This window comes from Fukomys damarensis, unplaced genomic scaffold (assembly GCF_012274545.1).
Source record: "Fukomys damarensis isolate Sample0158 unplaced genomic scaffold, DMR_v1.0_HiC HiC_scaffold_19, whole genome shotgun sequence".
In the NCBI taxonomy this organism is placed as follows: Eukaryota; Metazoa; Chordata; class Mammalia; order Rodentia; family Bathyergidae; genus Fukomys; species Fukomys damarensis.
This window is the reverse complement of record NW_022900931.1, coordinates 2751132-2772182: the sequence shown is the minus strand read 5'-3', so window position 1 is coordinate 2772182 and position 21051 is coordinate 2751132. Positions and strand designations below refer to the sequence as shown.

Sequence of the window (21051 nt, the reverse complement as noted above, 5' to 3'; positions counted from 1 at the left end):
AATAGGCATCCCTTTTAATCCCTACTTGGTTTCTGTATCTTCTCAAGGCATCCCCTAAGGTAATGTGTTCCAAAGAAGGTGGCTGCTATCTAGAGAGTGACCAGAGGTTAGGTCAGGTCTGACTAGCCACTCTTACCAATGAAACTCATACTCTTAACTTTAACATGTGTTTCCAAAAGCTTAAGCTACAACTGATTCTAGTTATAGCAGTCTTTCTTTAAAGAAGGAAATGTTGCTAGGAAAATTAAACCAATAATCGAGAGACCTAAACAACTGCTTTCCAATTCTTTGAAAGAGCATGAGGGGGGAAAAAAATCAAAGGACAAATTGGAAATAGTGGGACCACTTCCCAGACTGTAGAAGAGATCACCTCTAGAGATAGATAGAGGCAAGTAATGGGTCACAAAAGTCCTGTCCTGGGCCCTAGGGAAAAGAAGTCCTCAAGAAATGTGTGCTTTCTACCTAATCTACCTACACGGTCTTCCTCAGCAGCAAGACAAGGCTAAGTTTTACTTAAAATCCATTCTAAAATTTCTGTTTCTAAATCTGCAGCACACTTGTAAACTCACAGGTTAAAACCTGTACCCATTGTTCAGCAACCACAATTTACACATTAGTGAAAGTATTTACCTCTCCTGCACACATAAATGATGAGAACCAGGCCTAGGAGGGGAGAGAGAGAGGCAGGAGGTTGGGAATTCTCCCTGAATGTGTTTTAATCCCTTAAATATTGAGCTTTAGGAAATAGTTCCTTCTGGTCTCATCCAGAAGTTGGTTCTTTCCATGGGGGTCTTAAGTTCAGTTTTTTGCACTGAGGAAACTGTGCCCAGGACACTAAGTGGGGACATCACTTTTATATGTGTTCTCCTGGGCAGGCAAAATTCCAATGTCTCATCTGACCTGGAGATAGGGTATGTGTTCCTCATCTATGATGACTTCCCTGTCTTGGGCATTAGCAAATGCTTATTTTCTATGGGCTTAACTTAAAAGTCCTCCTCCTCCCTCTCTAATAAGCAGAAGAAACATGCCTCCAAAACAGGAAATTACAAAGTGACAGGAAAAGATCAGAAATGGGGACCAGGAAAAAGGAAGTCTTCTCGTCTCACGCTCTCGGTGCGTCACTGAGACAGTTTTCCCGCCACTTGTCTCTCTCATCCTGGAAAGGTGAGAGCGAGGAATCTCCAGAGCTAAGATCGCCTCCTCACCAGGGGAAGATCAGACCAGAAAGGGAACTGAGGCAGAGCAGGCTCTCCATTCCCCTGGAGGGGAGGGGGCGTGTGTGTTTGCCGGGGCTCGGGCCGTACCATCCTAGTGAATCCTGCCCTCCAAGTCTTAGGAATGGCTGCTGGCCTACTGCCTCCTAACTGGCGGTTGGAGTCCTGTGATTTATTAGTAGGCAGGGAGCTGGATGTCAGTCACTGTCTCTTAGAAGGAGTTTCTCCTTTATTCTGAAACACAGTGGTGTGGTGTTTGGTGAGCCTGAGTAATTAGATGAGGCAGCCCAGTTGCAGAACGGTGGCAGCTGGCAGGGATACTGGAGAGAGGCCTCGGTGGCTTTTCACTGTTTCCCACACAAAGGTTTTAAATGTTAACAGTTGTGCACAGTGTTAACGGATATCCCTATACCTAGCACATAAGACCTATACTAGGAAGATAGAGTAGCACTCAGTTTCAGGTTTCTAAAGAAATGTGTTGATTTAAAGAAATAATAATAATGCACAGACACTTCTGTTTCTGGTAGTGTGGGGGCCTTGGTGTTCACAGGCCCTCCTGTCACAGAATACACCAAAAGATGTCGGAGTGGCACAGACGTAACCACAAAGAAGGGAACTATCAGAAATCTGGAGAAAAGTGGAGGAGGGGGAGTGCCTTCAGAGCTGGCACCTACCCGGGGTCTGCCACACTGCCTCTCAGGCCTGGGGCCTGGTTTTAATGACCCAAAGTAGGGGTCAGGATCTGGAGGCCGTCAGAGAGCGCAGGTGCTAGTGTTTACCTTTCTTATCTTGGTCATGAAGGTTAAAGGAAAAGGAAACAACACAGCCCCAGGATAAACATGCAGAGAATTTCCAGCCACAATTCTGTGTTCACGCAGGTTTGGCGCGACAGGTTAAGTTCCTGATTTGGCCTGAAAAGTTGCAAGTTGAAAATATGATTGGAAGTAGCCTTGGGATGATGGTATCCTCAGGCTCCAGTAGAAGCAAAATACAATTTTTTCCCCCAAAGGAAACCATTTTTTGATAAAAAGTGTCTCTAACAAGTCCAAGCTTCAGACAAGTCAAATAATTCAAAAAGTTCCAAGGAACAGATGCTGCAGAAAGGGGAAGAAGGACTGAATCACCAGGAGTGGTAACCAGGGGAGAAAACCACTGCAGGAAGAGGGAGGCAGAGGTTGCAGTCTGGAGAAGGGTCTGAGATGGGCTATGAACTAAGTTCAGTATGTTTGCGGTCACAAAGAGAAAGATACCGAACAAAGGAAGGGGCAAGCAGAACTGCCACGATCGGTAAGGCAGGTCTGAAGAAAAGAATCAGCTTTCAAATTTAACAGCTGCATGAAACAGAGCTTGTGACCCAGTGCAAGAATTGATTAACGAAGTAGGGAAGAGATTGTAGGAAAGCGCTTTCCCTGAGAGACAGCAACATGGGAAACATAAAGAGAAATGACAGGAAATGGAGACTGGAGGATAAAGTCCTAAAATACACCTGCTCATGGTTCTGAGAAAATAAAGAGAGCAGAAAAGGGACAGAGGAATGTCTGAAATGAGGTGAGAGATGACGGTTCTCCCAAGCTGTGGGGCGCTTCTGTTCTCCAGATGGAGACCCAGCTATTTCTAGCAGAGAGATTACTAGAAGGTGACTGAAAAACATCTGAGGCAAACAAAATATTCAAACACGGAGAGAGAGAGAAAAGTTAGGTGCTCTACAAGGCAGTGACAAATAGATTATTGTGTTACATGGCAGAGGCCAGATACGGTGCAAGTCACCTTTGAAAGGATTGCCAGTGTACACTTGTGTGTCCAGCAAAACTGTCTTTTAAGAATGAAGACAAAGACATTTTCACACAAATAAAAACCAAAAGGGTTACAAGCGAAAGCCCCCCTCACTGACGGAACTTCTGAAGACTGCATTTCAAAATTTCAGTGATTTCCGAAGAAAGGTGTAGATGACAAGGGATGAAGAGGTGAAGGTGTGGTTAATATAAACCTACACTGATATCCAAAGTAACACTTAGAGCATCTCAATCACGATGCTATTAAAATCTTAGAAGATAAAAGAAATCTGTGTGTATTTGGTAGAATTGGAATTCTGTTGTTTGGAAGAAAAAGATAATGATTCATCTTAGATCATCAAGTTAAATATGCATATCAGAATGTTCAGGGTAACTATTAAAATAGTGGAAGCACTTAGTAACTTCCAAATTTAATTGGAGGTGGGGTATTGAGATACTGAGAAAAGGTAAACCAGTGCACATGTAGGCAAGAATGAAAGATGGGAGAAAAAGCAAAACAATTGGAAATTCCAGAATAAGAAGATGCACATAAATCTGAATACATCAGGAATCACGGCCCACAGGGACTAAGCTGTTCAGTGAGGAACCATGCCTAGACTTCTAAAATCCATCCCTGTGCTCATTATGAGGGCAGTAGAAAGGCACAGGCTGAGTAGAAATAAAGGATAAAAAATATTTCTATAACAGATATAACCCAACAGCCTGCACAAACATCAGAAGCTGAAAAATTTTAAACATCCTTTTCAGTATCATCGAAAAACAGGAACTGCTTAGGGAAAATTAGCAACAAATGAAATGGACTTGAACCCTGAAAAGTACAAGGTATTGTTGAATCTCGTAAATGACGAGCTGTACCACAATTTTGGGTCTGAATGATCCCCTCGCTTGATCCCCCCACCTCTCTCACTCCCGCTCTCTCTCTCAGTACTAGGAATTGAACTCGGGACCTTGCGCTTGCCAGGTGGGCACTGTGCCACTGAGCTGCATCCCTGGCCCTCAGTTGATCTGTAGATTCAGTGCAACCCCAGTTGAAAACCCACGCAAGCTTTTCTTTGGGTAGACATTGACAAATTGGTGATAAAATTAATATGGAAATACAGAAATTTTAGAAGAGCCATATCTTTGAAAAGAGGATTGAAATGGAAGATAAACAGTACCTGATTTTTAACTCTCTGGAGAGAAGATAGTCTTTTCAATAAATTTCTGGAACAATTGGGTATCCATATGCATAAAGGAAGCAGCTCATACTTTAAGTCATGCCCAAAAATCAGCTCAAATGTATTGTAAACCTGAGTGTAAAACATAAAGCAATAAAACCTGTACATGAAGCCTTTGTGCCCTTAAACTGGGGAAAGATTTATTAGGTAAGATGCTAAAAGTATGATATGATATGCTGTATGATATGCATAAAAGAACAAATTAATAAATTGAACTTCATCAAAATGTGATACACATTCTTCAAAAGCTGCTATTAGTGAAAAGAGAAATTATAGACTGGGAGAGAATGTTTTCAAAGCATAAATTTGACACAAGACTTAACTGCAGAGTCTATGGAAAATAACTCAGAACACAGTAATGTGAAACAGACAACCGAGTAAAAAAGTACGAATGCCAAAACATGTCATATAAGCACACAAAAAGATATTCAAAGCCACTATTCTGTAGGGAAATATAAATATGCAAAGTAAAACCATAGTGAGAGTTTATTTCAAGCCCATTAGAATGATTAATAGTAAATGTGATAGAACTTGAGCTCATTCACTGCTGGTGGGAATGTAAAATAGTGCAACCAGTTTGGAAAATAGCTTGGCAATTTCTCACATGTTAATCATACCCCTACCATATGGTTGCACTGTTTTGTTCCTGGGATTAATCCGAGCAGAGGAAAGCGTGCACCCATATGATGTCTTGGGCACGAATGTTCGTTAACTCTCTTGTGTAACAGCTGAGAACCAGAAGCAGTCCAGGGCATGTCCAAGGCAGATGCTGGCATAAACAAACTATGGGTGGGACATACTCGGCCTCTGCCAGGGATGTGCCCTTGGTTCCTGCAGTATCACGGATGGATCTCAGCAATGCTACCTGAGGGACGCTAGACCAGGACCACACAAACTAGCCTGGGTGCGCACTATGCATCCCGTTTATATAAAGATGTAGGAAATGTGAACCACAGCGACAGCTTAGAGTGGTGCTCACCTGGGCACTGTGGTGGGCAGGACGGAGGAGTAGAGTTGAGCCCAAGAACACTTTTGAGGATGATGGATCGCTGTCTTGATTGTTACAGTGTTTTCACAGGTGTGCATATAGCAAAACTGAACAAATTACAGACTTTATGTGTAGCTTATTGTGTGCCAGTTATACTGTAGTAATGATGCATAATATAAATTACTGAACAAAAACTGATACGCAGCTGTAGCCATGTGAGACTCCCATTTCCATGTCTTCCCAATCCAAAGACTTCAAAGCAGAAGCATTGCTTGAGATAAAGGGGGTTGTCCGTGTCAATACTAATTTTGTTGGGCATATCAGGAAGATAAAAAAGGTTTGAATCTGTATGCCACTCACAACAAAGCTTCCAAATGTGTGAAACGAAACCAAGTTTGACAGAACTCTAAGGGGGAGGCAAATAAAGCCACTCTTATAACATCCCTCAGTTATCGATAGATCATACACAGATGAAGACAACCAATAAGGCTTGATAGAAGACTTGAACAGCACTATTGGCTAGCTGGTGGGCATGCATGTAATGTTGTACCCAAGAACGCTAGAATATTTGCCCTTTGAACACACACCTGGTGTCAGGTACTTCCACTACTCACTGTGGTCCAGGCATTGTCTATTTAATCTTAATGACATTTACAGATGAGGAATCTGGGGCCCAGAGAGGCCAGGCAAGCTGTCCCAGATCACAGGGCAATTGGTGGGGTCTACGCTTGTATCCTGACAGGCTCCTCTAGAGTCGCATACTGGATCTGTAACAGCACTGCCTCAGTGGATGTTTGGGAAGTTGATTGGGGTCTACTGCAAAAATCAGCACCATACAAAATCACATTCCTTTATAACACAATTGAGCTACAAATTCATAACTGAAAAATGCTAAAAAGACAACAGAAACGAACCACTTGTGTTTACAGATTCAAAAACATACTGATAAGTACGCTATGATCCAAAGAAGGAAATCATAAAAGAACCTAATCTGCCTCTGAATTTGGGATAATAAAGACTCATTACAAATGTGGTGCACAGCTAGAGTGGAACTGTGTAAGGAGATTGGCAGGTTGAAATGCTTGCTTATATCAGAAATGAAGCAAAGCCATTAATTAATGAGCTAGTTATCTGTCTTAAGTTAGAAAAATAATTAGAAAAAACTAAGTAGCAGCTACTGTACTTCTGTGTATGTTTGAAATAGCCATTATAAAGAAATTAAAGGAAAAACAACGTTAGTACCAGAAAGAAGGCAATAAAGATAACAGCAGAAGTGAATGAGACCTTGAAACTCATCGTCAGAATCAGACAGTGTTTATTGTAAAAGACTAAGGAAATTAATGAACCTGTGGCATGATTAATAAGCCAGATGAGGAAAACGCACCTGAAAGTGGCATCAAGAAATCCATATAGGGCAGCACTACAAACACAATGGATATTTTAAAAAGCACTATATTATGAACACATTTGAAAACGTAGATGACCAATTCCTGGAAAAATAAAAGTATCCAAAATTCTGAGAAAGTCAGGCCCTTTCCATTTTATAAGAGTTGCCCAGCAACAGCCAGGGGCCATACTTCCCAGCCCTGTTCGGACTGGACAGAGAAGGAAACAAGCAAATGTAACTGACTGCTCAAGCCAGCGAGGGGAGTTAGAGAAGGGAGCTAATCTTACAACTGTATTTGCAAATGGAACCTAGGCATGGTCGAACATTGGACATGTTCTGACCAAGCAGATTTTTGTGGGATACAACGTGGCTCATTAAAGGAACTGTAACAGGCACCATATCCACCACACTAACAAATTGAAGGGGGACAATTTATCATCTCGAGTGACTCAGGAGGTCATCTGATTTGATTCATAGCCATCCATGCTAAGAACACATTAGGAGTGGAAGGGAACTTTTCTAATCCGCCATGGATCATCTACAAAGAAGGCCTTGATGCACATCACTGTCCATGGTGAAATGTTGCAAGTAGCTGACTCCTTCAACATCAGGAAGTAGAAGGCAAGGGTGTCGTTTGTTGTGGCAGCGCCAGTGCTGGGCAGCATGGTGGAATGAGCCGAAGACACTCCAGGCTGCCATTGCTAACACTCTGAGCAGCCATCCTACCTGCACAGTGACCTCCAAGGCACACTGGCCCCCTGGGGCACCTGCCAGTGCCTGTCCTGTTGTTCCCTTTCCCTCTGCAGTCTGATGTCTTCTCCTGGCTGACCCTGTGCCCCGACTGTTCTTTAGCCTTGCAGCTCTCAGCATTTATTTCTGTCTGGGCCACTCCAGGCTCACATCTGAACTTGGCTGTCCCTTAGACATCTCAGATTTGGAGTATCCAAGGGATGAGTTGCCATCTCCCCCCGAACACTTTCTCCTGCAAATTTCAGCAACCTTTCCTCATCTCAGGTAATGGGAAACTGATCCAGTTGTTGAGGACAAGACCACTGGTTTTGTCCTTGATTCCTCCCTTTCCCTTATAGCCCAGGTCTCCCTTAGCTATGTGTCTTCTAGTCTCAGCCTTCAGCTAATAGCTTTAGAATTTGCTTTCTGTCCCTGCCCAGGCTGCACCACTAATGCATCTTGGTTTCTGGCGACCCTGTCCCTGTCTTGTCTCCCTGGTCTGTCTCTCCTTACCAGCCCTGTGCTCTGTCTGTTCTCAGTAGGAACCTTCAAAGCCTGCATCTGGCCCTCCTCGGGGTTTTCCAGGCCCACGACCCCGAGGATCTGTCCCCTCACAGTCACCTTCCCACCAGCCTCATTTTCTGCTTTCTGCCTCCCTCTGCACTAGTCCTGCTGTCCTCTCAGTGTATCTGGCACGTCTGTGACCTTGGGTTTTTGTGTTTTTGATGTGTGCACCTTGATCACCCCCTACCCCGAGTTTGCCTGGCTTTCTCTCTTTGGGTCTTTGTTTCAACATGTCTGCAGTTGATGGCCATCATATTGAAATCTCAGCCCCCAAACATGCACAAATACCTCTGCTTTTTCCTAGTCCCCCATCTTTGCCTTATTTTTTCTAAAGCATGTCATCGCCATCTTACAAACTATGGATTTTATTTAGTCGCACAGTAGGCCAATAACTGCAGTTGTGTATGTAGCATGAGGACTTGGCTAGACCATGAAGATGGCACTCTGAGAGAAGATGGGGTTTGGGGAGCCCCCGGGCTCAGCAGGTGGCAGCGCAGGCTTGAGCTAATATGGCAGCCACAGGGACAGGAGGCAGAAAGTGTTCTCAAGGGGACCTGCGGGAGCCTACAGGAAGGCCTGGCAGAGTCTCCAGTGAGCGACAACGCTCCAGGCATGTGGAGACCAGGAGGGGGCGGTGAGGAGGGCACATCCATTGGCTGACCAGAGAGCAGACAGTGACTCCAGTGACTCCGACCACACGGCCTCCCTGGGTGCAGCAGGAGTGGATCCTCGCTGCACCACCGCTGGCCATCCCCTGCCCCACACAGGACAGCCCGCATCTGCTCCCGGCGGGCTCCAGCAGGCTCCAGCGAGACCCATGCTTCCCAGCCTGTTCAGCAGGCTGCTGCTACTTAAGAGCGAATGGTATTTATTTGAATAAGACCTGAACATTGAAACAAAGTCATGAAGTAAAAGTGAGCGAGCACTGCCGCTCTGGTCTCCCCAGCCCTGACTGCGTGAACCCTGCCAGACTGCTGATGACTGTGGCATCACTGATGGGGTGGACATTGACGTTCTCTCGCCTATTTTCCTTTGCAGTCGGAACCCGAGGGCTTTTCTCATTTCCACCTGTACGTGTGTGCAGCTTTCCTCGTGAGATGGAGGAAAGAAATTCTAGAAGAAAGAGATTTTCAAGTAAGTAAGCGTCTTTTCAGAAGAGCCGAGGTTGGTTTTGTGCTGGGAGGTTTATGGCGCTTATGTCTGCGGTGGTTGGTGGGGGCCACGGTGTTAGCTCCGCTCCTGCTGCCCTCGACATGGGCAGTGCTCAGCTGAGGATGCAGAGAAGTGAACTCAGGGGAGCCTAGGCTAGACTGTCCACCCTGTCTGAGAGCTGAGCTCGCGTTCTGTTTGCAGCACCCTGGAGGGGCAGCGTGACCTCCAGCACACGGGCACATCAAGGCACCTCACCTCAGATGTCCATGTCCTCTCTGAGGGCCGAGGGAGGGGGCAGGCAGGAGGCTCCATTGCTCCCTTGTGGTGAACAGTTCTGCCCCCAGGAAGGCCCAGGCCTCTGCCGGCCTGGAGCTGCCACCCAGGTGCTCCTAGGTGGAATGGAGGAGGTCATCACTGTCACTTCCACAGCTGCCCTGTCATTGGCAGTGATTTCCTGTGCCCTTCAGGAAGCTCCCCATGCTGGCCACGGCCCCTGCCCTGTTGCACACATACCAGAGATATCTGTGCTGCTCTGGGAAGGTGGAGGCCCCAAGAGAGGCCGTGACTTGCCCTAGCACCAGCCGCTAGACGTGTGGGCTGTCTGGACCGGCTTGCTTTCTCCTGTATATGCTTTCTCATACGCAGGGGGAGCTGTAGAGCAGGGTTAATTGAATTTCTGGCCTGTGACCCTTGCCTGTTTATGGAAGAGGGAGGCCCGACTTCTCCAGTGCCTGGTGGCCCCTCTCACTGTGACAGTGGGCTGTGTGTGGCTCTTGCAGCCCTCTGTACACTGTGTTCCCCTGCTGGCTCTCGGGAGGCTCTTGTTCTAGATCCTCCTTCCTGCCTGGCCCCAGATCATTCCCTGACCTTTGGGTTCCTACCGCTTTGGGTCCAGCCCAGCTGTGTCTGGAGGTGGGCGGGTGGGAACTTACAGTGTGCGTGCATACACCGGAGGTCCTCGCAGCCCACTCCAGGCAGATGCAGGCCACACCCCAGCGTGGCGTCCACACGCTGGTGAGATGTGAGTGGTAGCAGAGTTAGCAGCGACCAAGAAGAGCTGTGAGAGGGACTTCATCTTCACCACCCCTCCTCTGGTCCCCCGTGCACAGGGTGGGACAGGGCACACTGCACATGGAGCTCTGAAGCCTTTATCCCTGCTCGCGAACGAGCAGCAGAGTCACACTGCCATGGGGGTGGTTGGGCACGGGACAGAGGTGGGAGCAGCCAGTACACGAGGGGGGCTCGATCCAGCTGGGGCTCTGGCACAGTGGCCTGTGGGACCTGCTGCAGCCTTTAGCGAAAGTAGGGAGGACTTGCAGTGAGAGCATCCGCTTTGGCTCAGCCTGCCATATTTATTACATGTTTGTTCAAAGACACCATTTGACTTTTAGCTGGACACTGTGGAGTCAGCATGAGAAGGTACACCCCAGATGGCTCATTAAAATGTCTTGCCAGGGCCGGATGTGATGGAACATGCCCGAAAATCCAAGCGCTTCGTGAGGCTGAGGCAGAAGGATCACAAATTCAATCCTGGCCTGGGGAGCATGGCAACTTAGTGAGACCCTATCTCAAAAACAGAAAAAGGAAAAAGAAAAAAAGAGTAAAGGTCTGGGGTTGTAGCTCAGTGAGAAGCCCCGGGTTCAGCCCCCAGTACTCACCCCACAGGTCTTGCTGGCCCTCTCTGAAGTGCAGGGAGGACACCCAGGGGCTGGGTGTGGGTGCCATTCAGGCCCAGGGCCCAGGAGCTCCCAGCCCTCCCTGCACTTAAGCCGGGTGGGAGGGGCCGGAAGGGGAACTGTGGGCTGATTTCTCCCTCTGAGGGCAAAATGAACTAAACTAAAAAAGTGCTTTTCTTTATCATGGGGCTGGATGGTGAGTGCATTTAAGAACCCAATGTGTTGTGGCGAATTGAACTAAATGGAAGGGAAATAAGAAAGAGAAAACAGAAATTAAATAATACATCCAAGGAGTCCTGGTGAGCATGGGGTGATTGCTTTGTAGTTGTGACATTATAAGACGATGCTTTTGTGCCACGGCAGGCAGCCAGGCAGGATGGGTGAGCCCCTGACATGAGTTGCATGAACACTGGCAGCAGGAGTTTGAAGGTCCTCGCTCCTCACAGTGCTGCTGTTGGCCCTCTGGGGAAGAATGGGTCGCTGCGAGTCATTTCCACAGGTGGACCCGGGCTGGGGTTTTGCCCGGTGACTGCGGTCCATGGTGCGGTCCTGTACTAGTCATGGGGCTGTGGCTGGAATTGGGCAATCGGAGTGGTGCTTCCTGGGTACAGGCTGGAGCCACAGGCAGCACGGCCCGTGTGGTCATCTGTGGTGCTGGGTTAGGCTCATGGCTGAGCCTGCTTTGGAAGTTGGGATTGGATACTTCTCTGTCTCTGAAACATGAATTTTAAACTGTGTAGACCATAGAGAAACAAAACAGAGCAGCCTAGGAAACACTGTGATCATCCTTGGTCTAGATAGAAATGGGGTTAGTATGAGTCCAACCGGCAGGTTAAGTGCCCAGAGAGTTCTAGAGGGAACTGAGTTGTGGAACGGAGAATACATCTTTTGCATAAGTATTTGTGGGACATTTGAAAAAAATTAAACAATAAAGCTAGCAGAGTAGCCAAGCATGTGGATATTGAGAACCCTTTCCAGTAACCTGGGATGAAGCAGAAACAGCACCATGGTTTCAGGGAGATGAGTAGACATAGTAGTGTGGTCAGTGCTGGCCTTGCATGCAAATCTAATGCCAAAGTGCATTTAGTATTTGAAACGTTTTTCCAAGAAGTCAACTAAGCCTCAAAAAGTTAAAAGAGGAAAAATAAAATCAGCTTCTGATAAAGATGATAAAAAGTTAATGAGTAGAACTGAATGCCTGGACAACAAGTTGACAGCCGAACGCTTGGTGCTCCCGGGGGGCGGTTACAACGGCTAATGAAGTAGGCAGACCGGATGGCAGAGCCGGGCACTAGGCGGACAGACCGGCCTTCTCAGTGTTCAGAAGAGGGATTTATGTATTTCAGGAGAACATGGAGGGTTCAGCTCGCATAAGATAAGTTTTTTGAAAAAGCCCCGGCAACCTGGATGGACCCAGTGTTTCAATTTGGGATAAATACATTGCCAAAGCCTTACTTCTGAGGCCAGCAGGCACCTCTGCAGTGAGCTATTTTATTACTCCACGTGCTCTTGTTCCAGGGAGGAGTAGAGAACCTGGCGTCCCACCTCAGAGCTGAGCTCTGACTGTCCAGGACTTGGCTGCCTGTGACTTCTAGCTCTCTGTCTCTCCTTGTTTCACTCTGGCTGCTGTCACAAAATACCTGAGACTGAGTAATTCATAAATAATAGGAGTTTGTTGCTTGCAGTTTTAGAGGCTAGAAGTGAACTGAGAGAGCGCAGGTAGGTGTGTGGGCCCCCACTTGTCCGAGGCTTTGCCCTGAATCGACCATCAATAAAAGTTGGCCTCCCTGTGCCCCAAGCCCTGGCTCTCCTTCCACCCATCTGCAGTGGGCGTTTATGTTCTCTTGGGACTGCAGCACCCCATTACCTCCAAATGGGTCGAAGCCCAGCATCTGGGCAATGACCATGGTGGTTCACTCCTAAGTGGGCAATTTAGTGACTTAGAAGATCCTGCTGTCCCCAGCAGGATGGATCTCAGACCTGTCATTCCCGACAGGTCTCTCTTCTGTCCCACGGAGTGCCAGCCTCCTAGGACAGAGCTACTGCTGTCCTCATTCACACACCGGGGCCCCGTTCATCGTCTTGGGGAGTCCTCTCTGTGGGGTCACCAAATGGGCCTCGACCCAGTGTGTCCTCCTCTGTCCCACTGGCTCGTCTGGCATTGCTGAGTGGCTGCTGGGGTTTAATGGTGTTATACAGGTTTGTATTCTGTCTAGTGTTCATCTGAAGCAGCAAATGTCATGAAATGCCAAGGAAGAGATCAGGCGTCTCCCACTTCACCATTTCAAGATGTCTTAAAGACAAAATTGGGTCAATTGAAAGCTATCTTCAGGGTGGATTGTTGTGCTTTTCTGTAAGTGCTTGTGTCCAATTGTGGCTTGTGAGGCCATTGGTGGAGCATGGGGCTTATGTGGCCTTCTGTGTGGGGTTTGCATGGCTGTGTAATGTTTTAGCTGCTTGTACTGTCCATAAACAGGACTCCTGGGGCCCGGACCCCACCTGCTGTGTTCCTGGGTGACATCATGGAACTCCCCAGGAGGAGGCTGTCCATAGTGACTGGGCACTAGCGGGTTGGAGAGGGGTGTGCTCATAGGCTGGGGCCCAGCATGAGCAACAAGAGTGAAATCTGGCCAGTGTTGATCGGGGCTGAGGAAGAGGCCCTCATGGGGTGAGAGTGAACTAGCTGCCTTGTCAAGTGGCACAGCAGGGCGCTGGCCCCATGTGTTCTTGGCTGGCCAGGAGAGAACAGATTCCGCACACGGGCCAGCCTGGCTCCCCAGGGCTCCTCTCCACCTCCAAGGCCACACAGGAGGCAGAGGAAGGAACAGAGGCTGGAGGCCAGGGAGCCATGGCTTCCCTGGAGCAAGGAGGGCAGAGCAGCCAGCTGAGGTATCGTGTGGCCAGGAGGAGGTCACAGTGAGGAGGCTGGTTGGTGATGGCAGCTGCTGCATATGGCCTTGGGATAAGGGGCAGGGGGACAGGAGAGGGCCAGCCCCAGAGGTAGGGGAGCAGTGGCCGCAGGCTGAAGGGGTCAGGTTGTGTGGCTTCGGCCTGAAGGTGGCTGTCGCTTGGTACTGGGGCCCCAGGGATCAGTTGAGGTTCAGATGAGGTCACACGCATGTCCAGAGAGCCTGTGTGTGGGACCCTAACTTGGCTGTGCTGGGGGACAGAGAAGGATGCGTTGCATCTGTAGGAAACCAGCTAGGCAGCAGTAGGACATGGGGGCAGGAAAGGGCAGGAGCCTGTGGCTAGCTGCGGGGAGGACGACGGGCTCAGCAGCCAAGGGCTAAAAGGGCTGAGAGCATTTGTGCTGCAGGGAGTGGGCACCAGGACCAGGTATGCCCTGCAGCCCCTTCCCTGAGATCAGCCTTGCAGCTCGGCAGGGGTGAGTGCACCTGCAGTGGGGCCAGGGTGTGACACAAGGCCTGACAAGTCAGCCTTGGGGATTAAGAGTCGGGTTTCTAAAGTGTGCTCCTGGATGTGTCAGGTGAGCCTTGGAGGGGTGAGTGGGCAGTTACACCTGGCCCTTGCCCCTCCCTCTCTGCCGTTCCCCTGCTTGCTTCCTGGCCACTGAGCGGCTGTGAACTGAGCGGCTTTGCTCTGCTGTTCCCTGCTGTCTTGATTTTTCTGCTTTGGAGTCAGCCACCCATGGCCTGGATCTCCTGAAAATGTGCACCAAAGTAAACCTCTCCTTCCCTAAGTGGGGGTCTCAGGTACCATGTCCCAGGACAGGAAAGCGACTAACACACCCGCCAGCCAGGGAGAGCAGGAGCCCACAAGATGACAGTGCCCACGTAAGCACCAGTGGTCACTTGTTTCTCAGACTTGGAGGTGCCCCTCGCTGTGACGATGGCAGCAACATTTGCAGGTCCAAGTCACTTCTGAGGGAGGTGGAGTGTAGACTGCAAAGTTTAATAACAACTTTCTCATCAGAATAAATGATTAAAGGCTGAAGATGAGGTGTGAGGAAAGATGAAAGGAGCAAGATGGTAGAAAGAGGCCCTGGGGGGCTGACGAGGATCTGAGGTCCAGGGAGAGTAATGAGTCCTTTTTTTTCTGTGGCTCAGTTGCAGCAAGAGAAATGCAGGCTGTACTGAAAGAACTTCCTGGAGACACTGTGAGTGGCCTGCCAGGCACATCCTGCTGGCCCGTGGGGAGGGCTGGGGAACTGGTGAGCAGCGTCTGCTGCAGCTCCACCGGGCCCCAGAGATCGGTGGCGGGAGCACCCCCGCCCCAGCTGGTACCCAGAGGTCAGGGATGGTATGAACTGGGCTCACACTGCCAGCATCAGGGGTGTTAGCTGGCAGAGCCCAGAGAGGAGGAAGACAGGATGTTTTCAGGAAGAGTGGGCCTTTCTGGGCAGGAAGAACCCAGGGCTGCTGCCCCACCCTGCCATCCTAGCACCATCGTAGCTCCTTTGGGAAGGAGCCTGGAGGCGCCATATTCTTCGTTCTCATGGCTGAGCCTGTCCTGTGCAAGTGCACACCATGCCTGGGGCCCATGCGAGTGCACACTTCGAGGCAGGGCTGGGACAAGTGCCAGCACGATTTTGCAGCCAGCAGCAGGCCTTGCACAACTGCCCCAGTGTAGGTGCTCAGGCCTGCAGGGAGGGCGAGAAGAGCAACCTGCAGCCGTCTGTCCTGGAAATAGGAGGGAAGGCTCTGGTAGCACCTCGGCTCAGCTGCTCTAGGGCCTGGGAACCTGGCATGGAGCTCACCTGCGCTTGCCTGGACCCGGCGCTCAGAGGCTGCCATCGACTGGCCAGAAGGGAGGTGGATCCAGACCAGAGCCCAGAGCTGCTGGTTCTCCACACGCACACAGACATGCAGCCACCCGTGTGCAGACACATGTGAGTACACACCCGAGTAAACATGTTTTTGGACACAGCACACGGGGACACAGTACACACATGCACACACAGTACATGTTCGCACGCGCACACACACACACACACACACCCCGGTAGAACCTCTCAGGAAATAAGAATGATTGATTTTTTTTTTAAATCCTTGAAAAACAAACCTTTTTTCTCTTTGTAAGTGGGGAATTCTTGCTTAAATACTCATAAAGAAAACTGCTTTGCTCTCTCAAGAGTGTATTTGGATTTCTCCTGCCACGATGACCCCCGCGCTTCATTACTGCAGGGAAAGTCTCTGAGCGGCACTTAGCTTTCACATGCAGCCCCTCGCTTCCCCGCTTCCCCTGTCTAGAGGGAAGGTGGCCCTGTTGCGGAAGGAACTGGAAAATGACACACAGAGACGCAGAAACCGGGTCAAACAAACAAACAAACAAAAGTTTACTTTGCGAGCGAAGGATCAGCCTGCGCCAAAGGCTGTGCCAAATGACCGGCCCTGGGCTGGGTGACAGCCTGTCTCTTATAGGAGTCTTACAATCATGACCTCATTTTAGGTGATAAGATTCTAGTTTCCCACAGTTCCCATCACAAATCATGGTCACAAGACAGTTCAGTGTTAACCCAAACGTAGCGTTCTCTTTCAGGATGTTTATCTTTACCTATGTCAGCTCACAAGGGTGGGAGTCAGAGTTAGGAAAGCGGGACTGTGACATTCCTTTCCTCTTAACTTCATTTCAGACTGTTTACAGAAGTTCTCTCTATCAACCCTGTTGGTGTGCAGAACGAGGGGACATCTGTCCGCCTCGTGGTCCTTCACTGGCATGATGTTTAGTAGCAGTGGCCAAGCCCTTTCCAGAGGAGCAGGGTCCCTGGGGCCGCAGAGAGGGGACCGTTGAGGACAAGGCTTGCTGAAGGGTGTCATGGGGAGCACCTGCCGCTCATTCTCTTTGGGGCACAGGATCTTCACCTCTGCCCCAAGGGCCCCCTCCTTAAGGACTCGAGCCTGATCCTGCCCACCCGCCCTTTCCCGTACCCCACATCCTTTCTACACCCACCAGCCTCATCATTTCCTAGAGGGAGTCCCCCTTGGTAGAGGTTCAGCGAGTAGCTGGGTCAGGAGGGAGTTGTTGGCCTGGCGCAGCCTAGCTAGTGCATCCCTGGGCTCCTGCTACCCCAGCGTGGCCCCTTCCAGTAGGGGTGCCCCTTTGCTCCTGCACAGCCATCTTCCGGAGAGGTGCAGGTGCCTCCTGGATTCCAGTTCTGCTGAGATCATTTTCCCAGCAAGAACTGAGCTCATGGGGAAGTTTGCACAAGCCTGAAGAAATCGATTTTCATCCCATGACCGTGCTCAGACATACCTATATATTTTATTAAATCGTCCCTCTCTGCGATGGATTTCACTTTCTCCAGGGTGAGCAGCTGGAACCTCAGCCTACGTGGCCTGGGGCCATGGCTGGCCTGTTAACAGTCACCTCGGGCACCCAGCTCGATGAGGCTGTGCTTTGCTCCACGTTCAGGGCTGTCAGGTATCTGTGCCTCCGAAGGCCATTGAAAGACCCAGTGCTTTGCAGTGGGAGCGGCTCAGATGAAGAATATGACCATCACCCTGTGTGCAGTGTGTACTGTGTGTGTACACATAGGCCCACCACATCCGTTCACCTAGGGGTCCGGTTTCACAGGGTGTTCTTTTCTTATTTTGAAATTATACCACCTTAATTCCACTGCTTAGGTACTCACTCTCCAACTTCTTGGAACTGCTGGGTCCTGTCCCCGAGTGATCTCTGCATGTCTCCTGAGAACTGCATGTCATTGTGGTTTTGTGTGAATAGTCCCTCAAGCTAAGAGACCGTGGCGCACCATTCAGAGTCCTGGCCATCCCTGAACTGAGAGAGATCCTGAGATCTTCAGGATTGTTGCCTGCTAATTGTTCCTTCATAGACAGCATTTCCTCAGCTTTACGGAGTGGAGCTCAGCAGAGGAGCCCTGGAGAGGGGGGCAGGGAGGCTGGGCCCCTTCCTGGTGTCCTGTGCATGCGCGTTGGGGCAAGATGGTGGGTCTTTCTGACCTCTTCCCACTCCCTCCTATAGGCAGCCACTCAGCCACTTAAGTCGTGTTTGCTTTCTGTTTTTGTATTTATCTCTTTCTGAATAGCTGTTTGTTGTTGTCTCAAACTTAAATGAATTTCCACAGCAGGAAAAGGGAAGATGAAAATGTAGAGTCCCTGGTACACACAGTGGGGGTATGTTGTGGCCCTCCCCAGCCCACGGTGAGCTGCTGTGACCTCTGCATGGCTGTATGAGTATGGATTGTGCCAATGCCAGGGTATGTGTTGTGATGCCCGTCTTCAGTACTCAAGTGTCCGTGGCCATAGCCATCCATCCCTCCAGTCCCTGCAAAGCGCTCACTTGTCATCCCTGGCAGTTGATCGAGGCACACAATCTCCTTGGAACAAATGTTCCTCTGTCTACCTACAGCCAGTCTTCCTGCCCTCCTGGGACAGTTGCTGTGTTGCAGAATTTAAGAGACAGGAAAAAGCATGGGTGAAATGGGAGGGTTTATTCCAGGGTTTTAGGTACACACTGGCCCAGTGGACTCGTGTCCAAAGGTTGAGGCCAGAACAGAGGAAGGACTCTGGTTTTAAACATGTTGTTGAGGGGGGTGGGTCCACCTAACAATGCGAAACTTGTGGGCAGAAGCAAAACAAAGGCAGTTAGTAAAACTCGTGAGTTTTGTAACTTAGCACGTCTTGGTGAACTTGATGGGATAAAAACGGGGTCTTACGAGAACAGGAGATTGTGGAGCCTTGACTTACACAGACACAGTTACTTACTGTATTTGTAATAGGAACGAAGACCAGCAGCCACAGGGAGGAGGGAGTCTAAAGGGGAATTTGCTTAGCTGGGGAAACCTGTTTTTCTTTTTCTGGTAAATCCTGCTCCGGTAATGTGCTGCCCTTTCCCTGGGCCCCTGCTCTGTTCCACTGACCTTGGGGGCCTCTTGCTTGCTCCTCCTTTGATGGGACACAGTCTGGACACCTGGAGGGCTGCTGCAGTCTTCACCAGAGCTCTGTCCGCCAGGGAGGTGTGGAGGTCAAGGCCGGTTGTTGCCTGTGGGCTTTGGAAGCCACTGCTGTGCTCTCTTTCAGCCTCTGCTGTTGCCCCAGAAGCCCAGCCCGCCACCTCCCTTCTGTTCCTCTGCTTGCCACCTTTTGGTGCCCTCTGTCCCCCACTGTTGTCACTGGCCCCCGGCTCTGGGCTACTGTGGCCATGGGACTTCATCCTGGCTAAGCAGTTGCAGGACCCTGCTGCCCAGAAGCTCATTTTCCATCTCTAGTTTACCTCAGTCATAGGCTAAAATTCCCCACAGCCCAGTGCCTGTTAGGTGACCCAAGGGTGTCCCTCATTTATCTCTGGGTTCCCTCTGTGCTGTTCCCACTGTTCCAGGCAGAGAGCACTCAAGCTAGGTTCTGGGTTCTGACTCCATTCGCCAGGATCTGTACTGCCCAGCCCCTGGGTCACTTGAGAAGCGTGAGCAGATTTCCGCTGGGCTCCTCTGGTTCTGGAATTCTCATTCTGCTGATCTGATTTGCAGCTTGTGCTCCCCGCTAGGGGCACAGTTGCATTTTAAATAGGCCCGAGGTGAGGCTCTGAGTACTTGGGACAGGGACCTCTCAGGGCCGGAGTATGACTTGCTGCCCAGGTCACTGCGCCTGTGTGACAGGGTGGCCTGGGGTCCTGGTGTTGATTTCTGCCCTTGGGCACCTCTGAGATTCTAGGTGCAGTTTCGCGTCACTTTAGCAGTGGGGACCCGTTCTGGGACCATCAGTTGGCAACTTTTTCATGGTGTAAACACGAGAGTGTGCTGTGCAAATGAACTGCTATGGTGTTGCTAGTGGTCGCTAAGTGACACAGTCTAAGGGGGCCACTGGCGCGCATGTGGTCCCTCGCTGACTAATCAGGGCTGTATGAGCAGCTGTGGTTGTGATGCAGGCAGTCAGAAACAGGAAGTGGTGTGGTTCCCTGGGGCACTCTGTGTCCCCCAGGAACTGTGCAGGCCCCTTTGGCTGTGCCTCAGTGGTGGTCCTAGGACCTCTGCCCGGGCTCCATGCCTGCTGGCTGGCAGGTGACAGGAGGGCATCAGGGGCTTTAGCAGGTACCCTGGGGAGAGACCTGTGCCACACCTGTGTCGGCTTTCAGGTGACCGCATTCATTGATGAGCCCAGCCCATGTATCCTTGCAGGCCATCATGTCCCTCCTGAGGTCTCCTCAGAATGAGTGCCCCCCCGGCTGTAAGAGATTGGCATCTCCCCTGTGGGCATAGCCCCTTCATGGGCCCAGGCCAGCTGTTCTGGGTACCCAGCAAGCCTCCATTGGAAGGAACCAGCCTGCAAATGGGGGTCACCAGTATCTCTCTCCTTTGCTCATTTCTGCCTGTGCATTAATCTTGCCATTAAAGAAAAAATTACACCCACCATTCAAATCATTAATTGAAAGGCCCTTATTATCTCATTAGTGGTGTTTGATATCTAAGGCAGATAAACTCGGGAAAGCTCATCTGTTCAGTCCCTGAAGAAACGTAATTACATCTTGGGCTTTATGAAAATGTCCCTCTCAGCTGTCACCTGTCCCATTTTGCAGGCTTTCAGGCTACCCAGACAAGACTAGCAAGGGAATGAAATGACCCCGGCCGAAAGGAGGGAGTCAGTCTGAGCAGCCTTCCTCCAGGCTGGCGATGCAAGCTCTGGTTACCTCACGGCACTAACATGGAGGCTGAGGCGAAGGTGCTTGAGATTTGTAAAACCTTGGGTGAAAACAACCTCAGAAAGGACCTGGCTGCCTCAGGAGCTCGGTGTCTCTTTGAAGCCAGACTCACTGGCTTCCTTAGCAGAGCCCCAGTTTGGCTTGTGGGGAGAGCCCTTGTGCCATGCGGCAGGCCCTTTTCTCTTTTTTTGACTCACTCCCCCAGGTTTCTGCTGTGACAAATGAACAACCTACACCCAGGAGGCAGCACCCGAGGGGAGCCCTGAGGGGTGGGACTGGCTTCCTCCTGGACATGGTTCATTCCAGGCACACACACACACACACACATGGGCTGTCTCAGCCAGCCTTCTTGCATACCTGGCCAGGTTTAGGCCCAGACCCCAGCAGAAGGGAGAAGGGACAGAGCCTGTGGTTCTGCTGCTGAGACCCTGAGCCAGTGATGGAGAAATGGCCTCACCACCTCACCACGGCTGCCAGCATGGTGAGAGAGCCAGCCCTAACTGCCACCACCTGGAGCAGGTGGCCGTTTCCTAAGTTAAGCCGCAAAGGGCCTGCCTTCGTGGTGCTGACCTCCACAGAGAGCCTCCTGCAGGCCGGGTTGGGCTGAGCACTTGTTCCTGTCATTCAGTTACCCCAGCGGTCCTTGAATTGGGTCTGTCCCAGGTCCATCTCTCCCTGCACTGATTTAATTTAGTCAGCATATCTTGAGTGTGTGT

At 50.1% G+C, this 21051-nt stretch overlaps 1 protein-coding gene across 3 annotated transcripts in view; it reads left to right on the top strand.

Moving 5' to 3' along the window:
• The window catches only part of Tbc1d22a (TBC1 domain family member 22A), a 323373-nt gene that overhangs the window by 279549 nt on the left and 22773 nt on the right, over positions 1-21051 (top strand). For all 3 annotated transcript variants that reach the window (XM_010634302.3, XM_033766172.1, XM_033766171.1), the window contains one exon: positions 8931-9026. In XM_010634302.3, coding sequence (XP_010632604.1) covers positions 8931-9026 — 96 coding nt within the window. The remainder of the gene's footprint in view (positions 1-8930; positions 9027-21051) is intronic.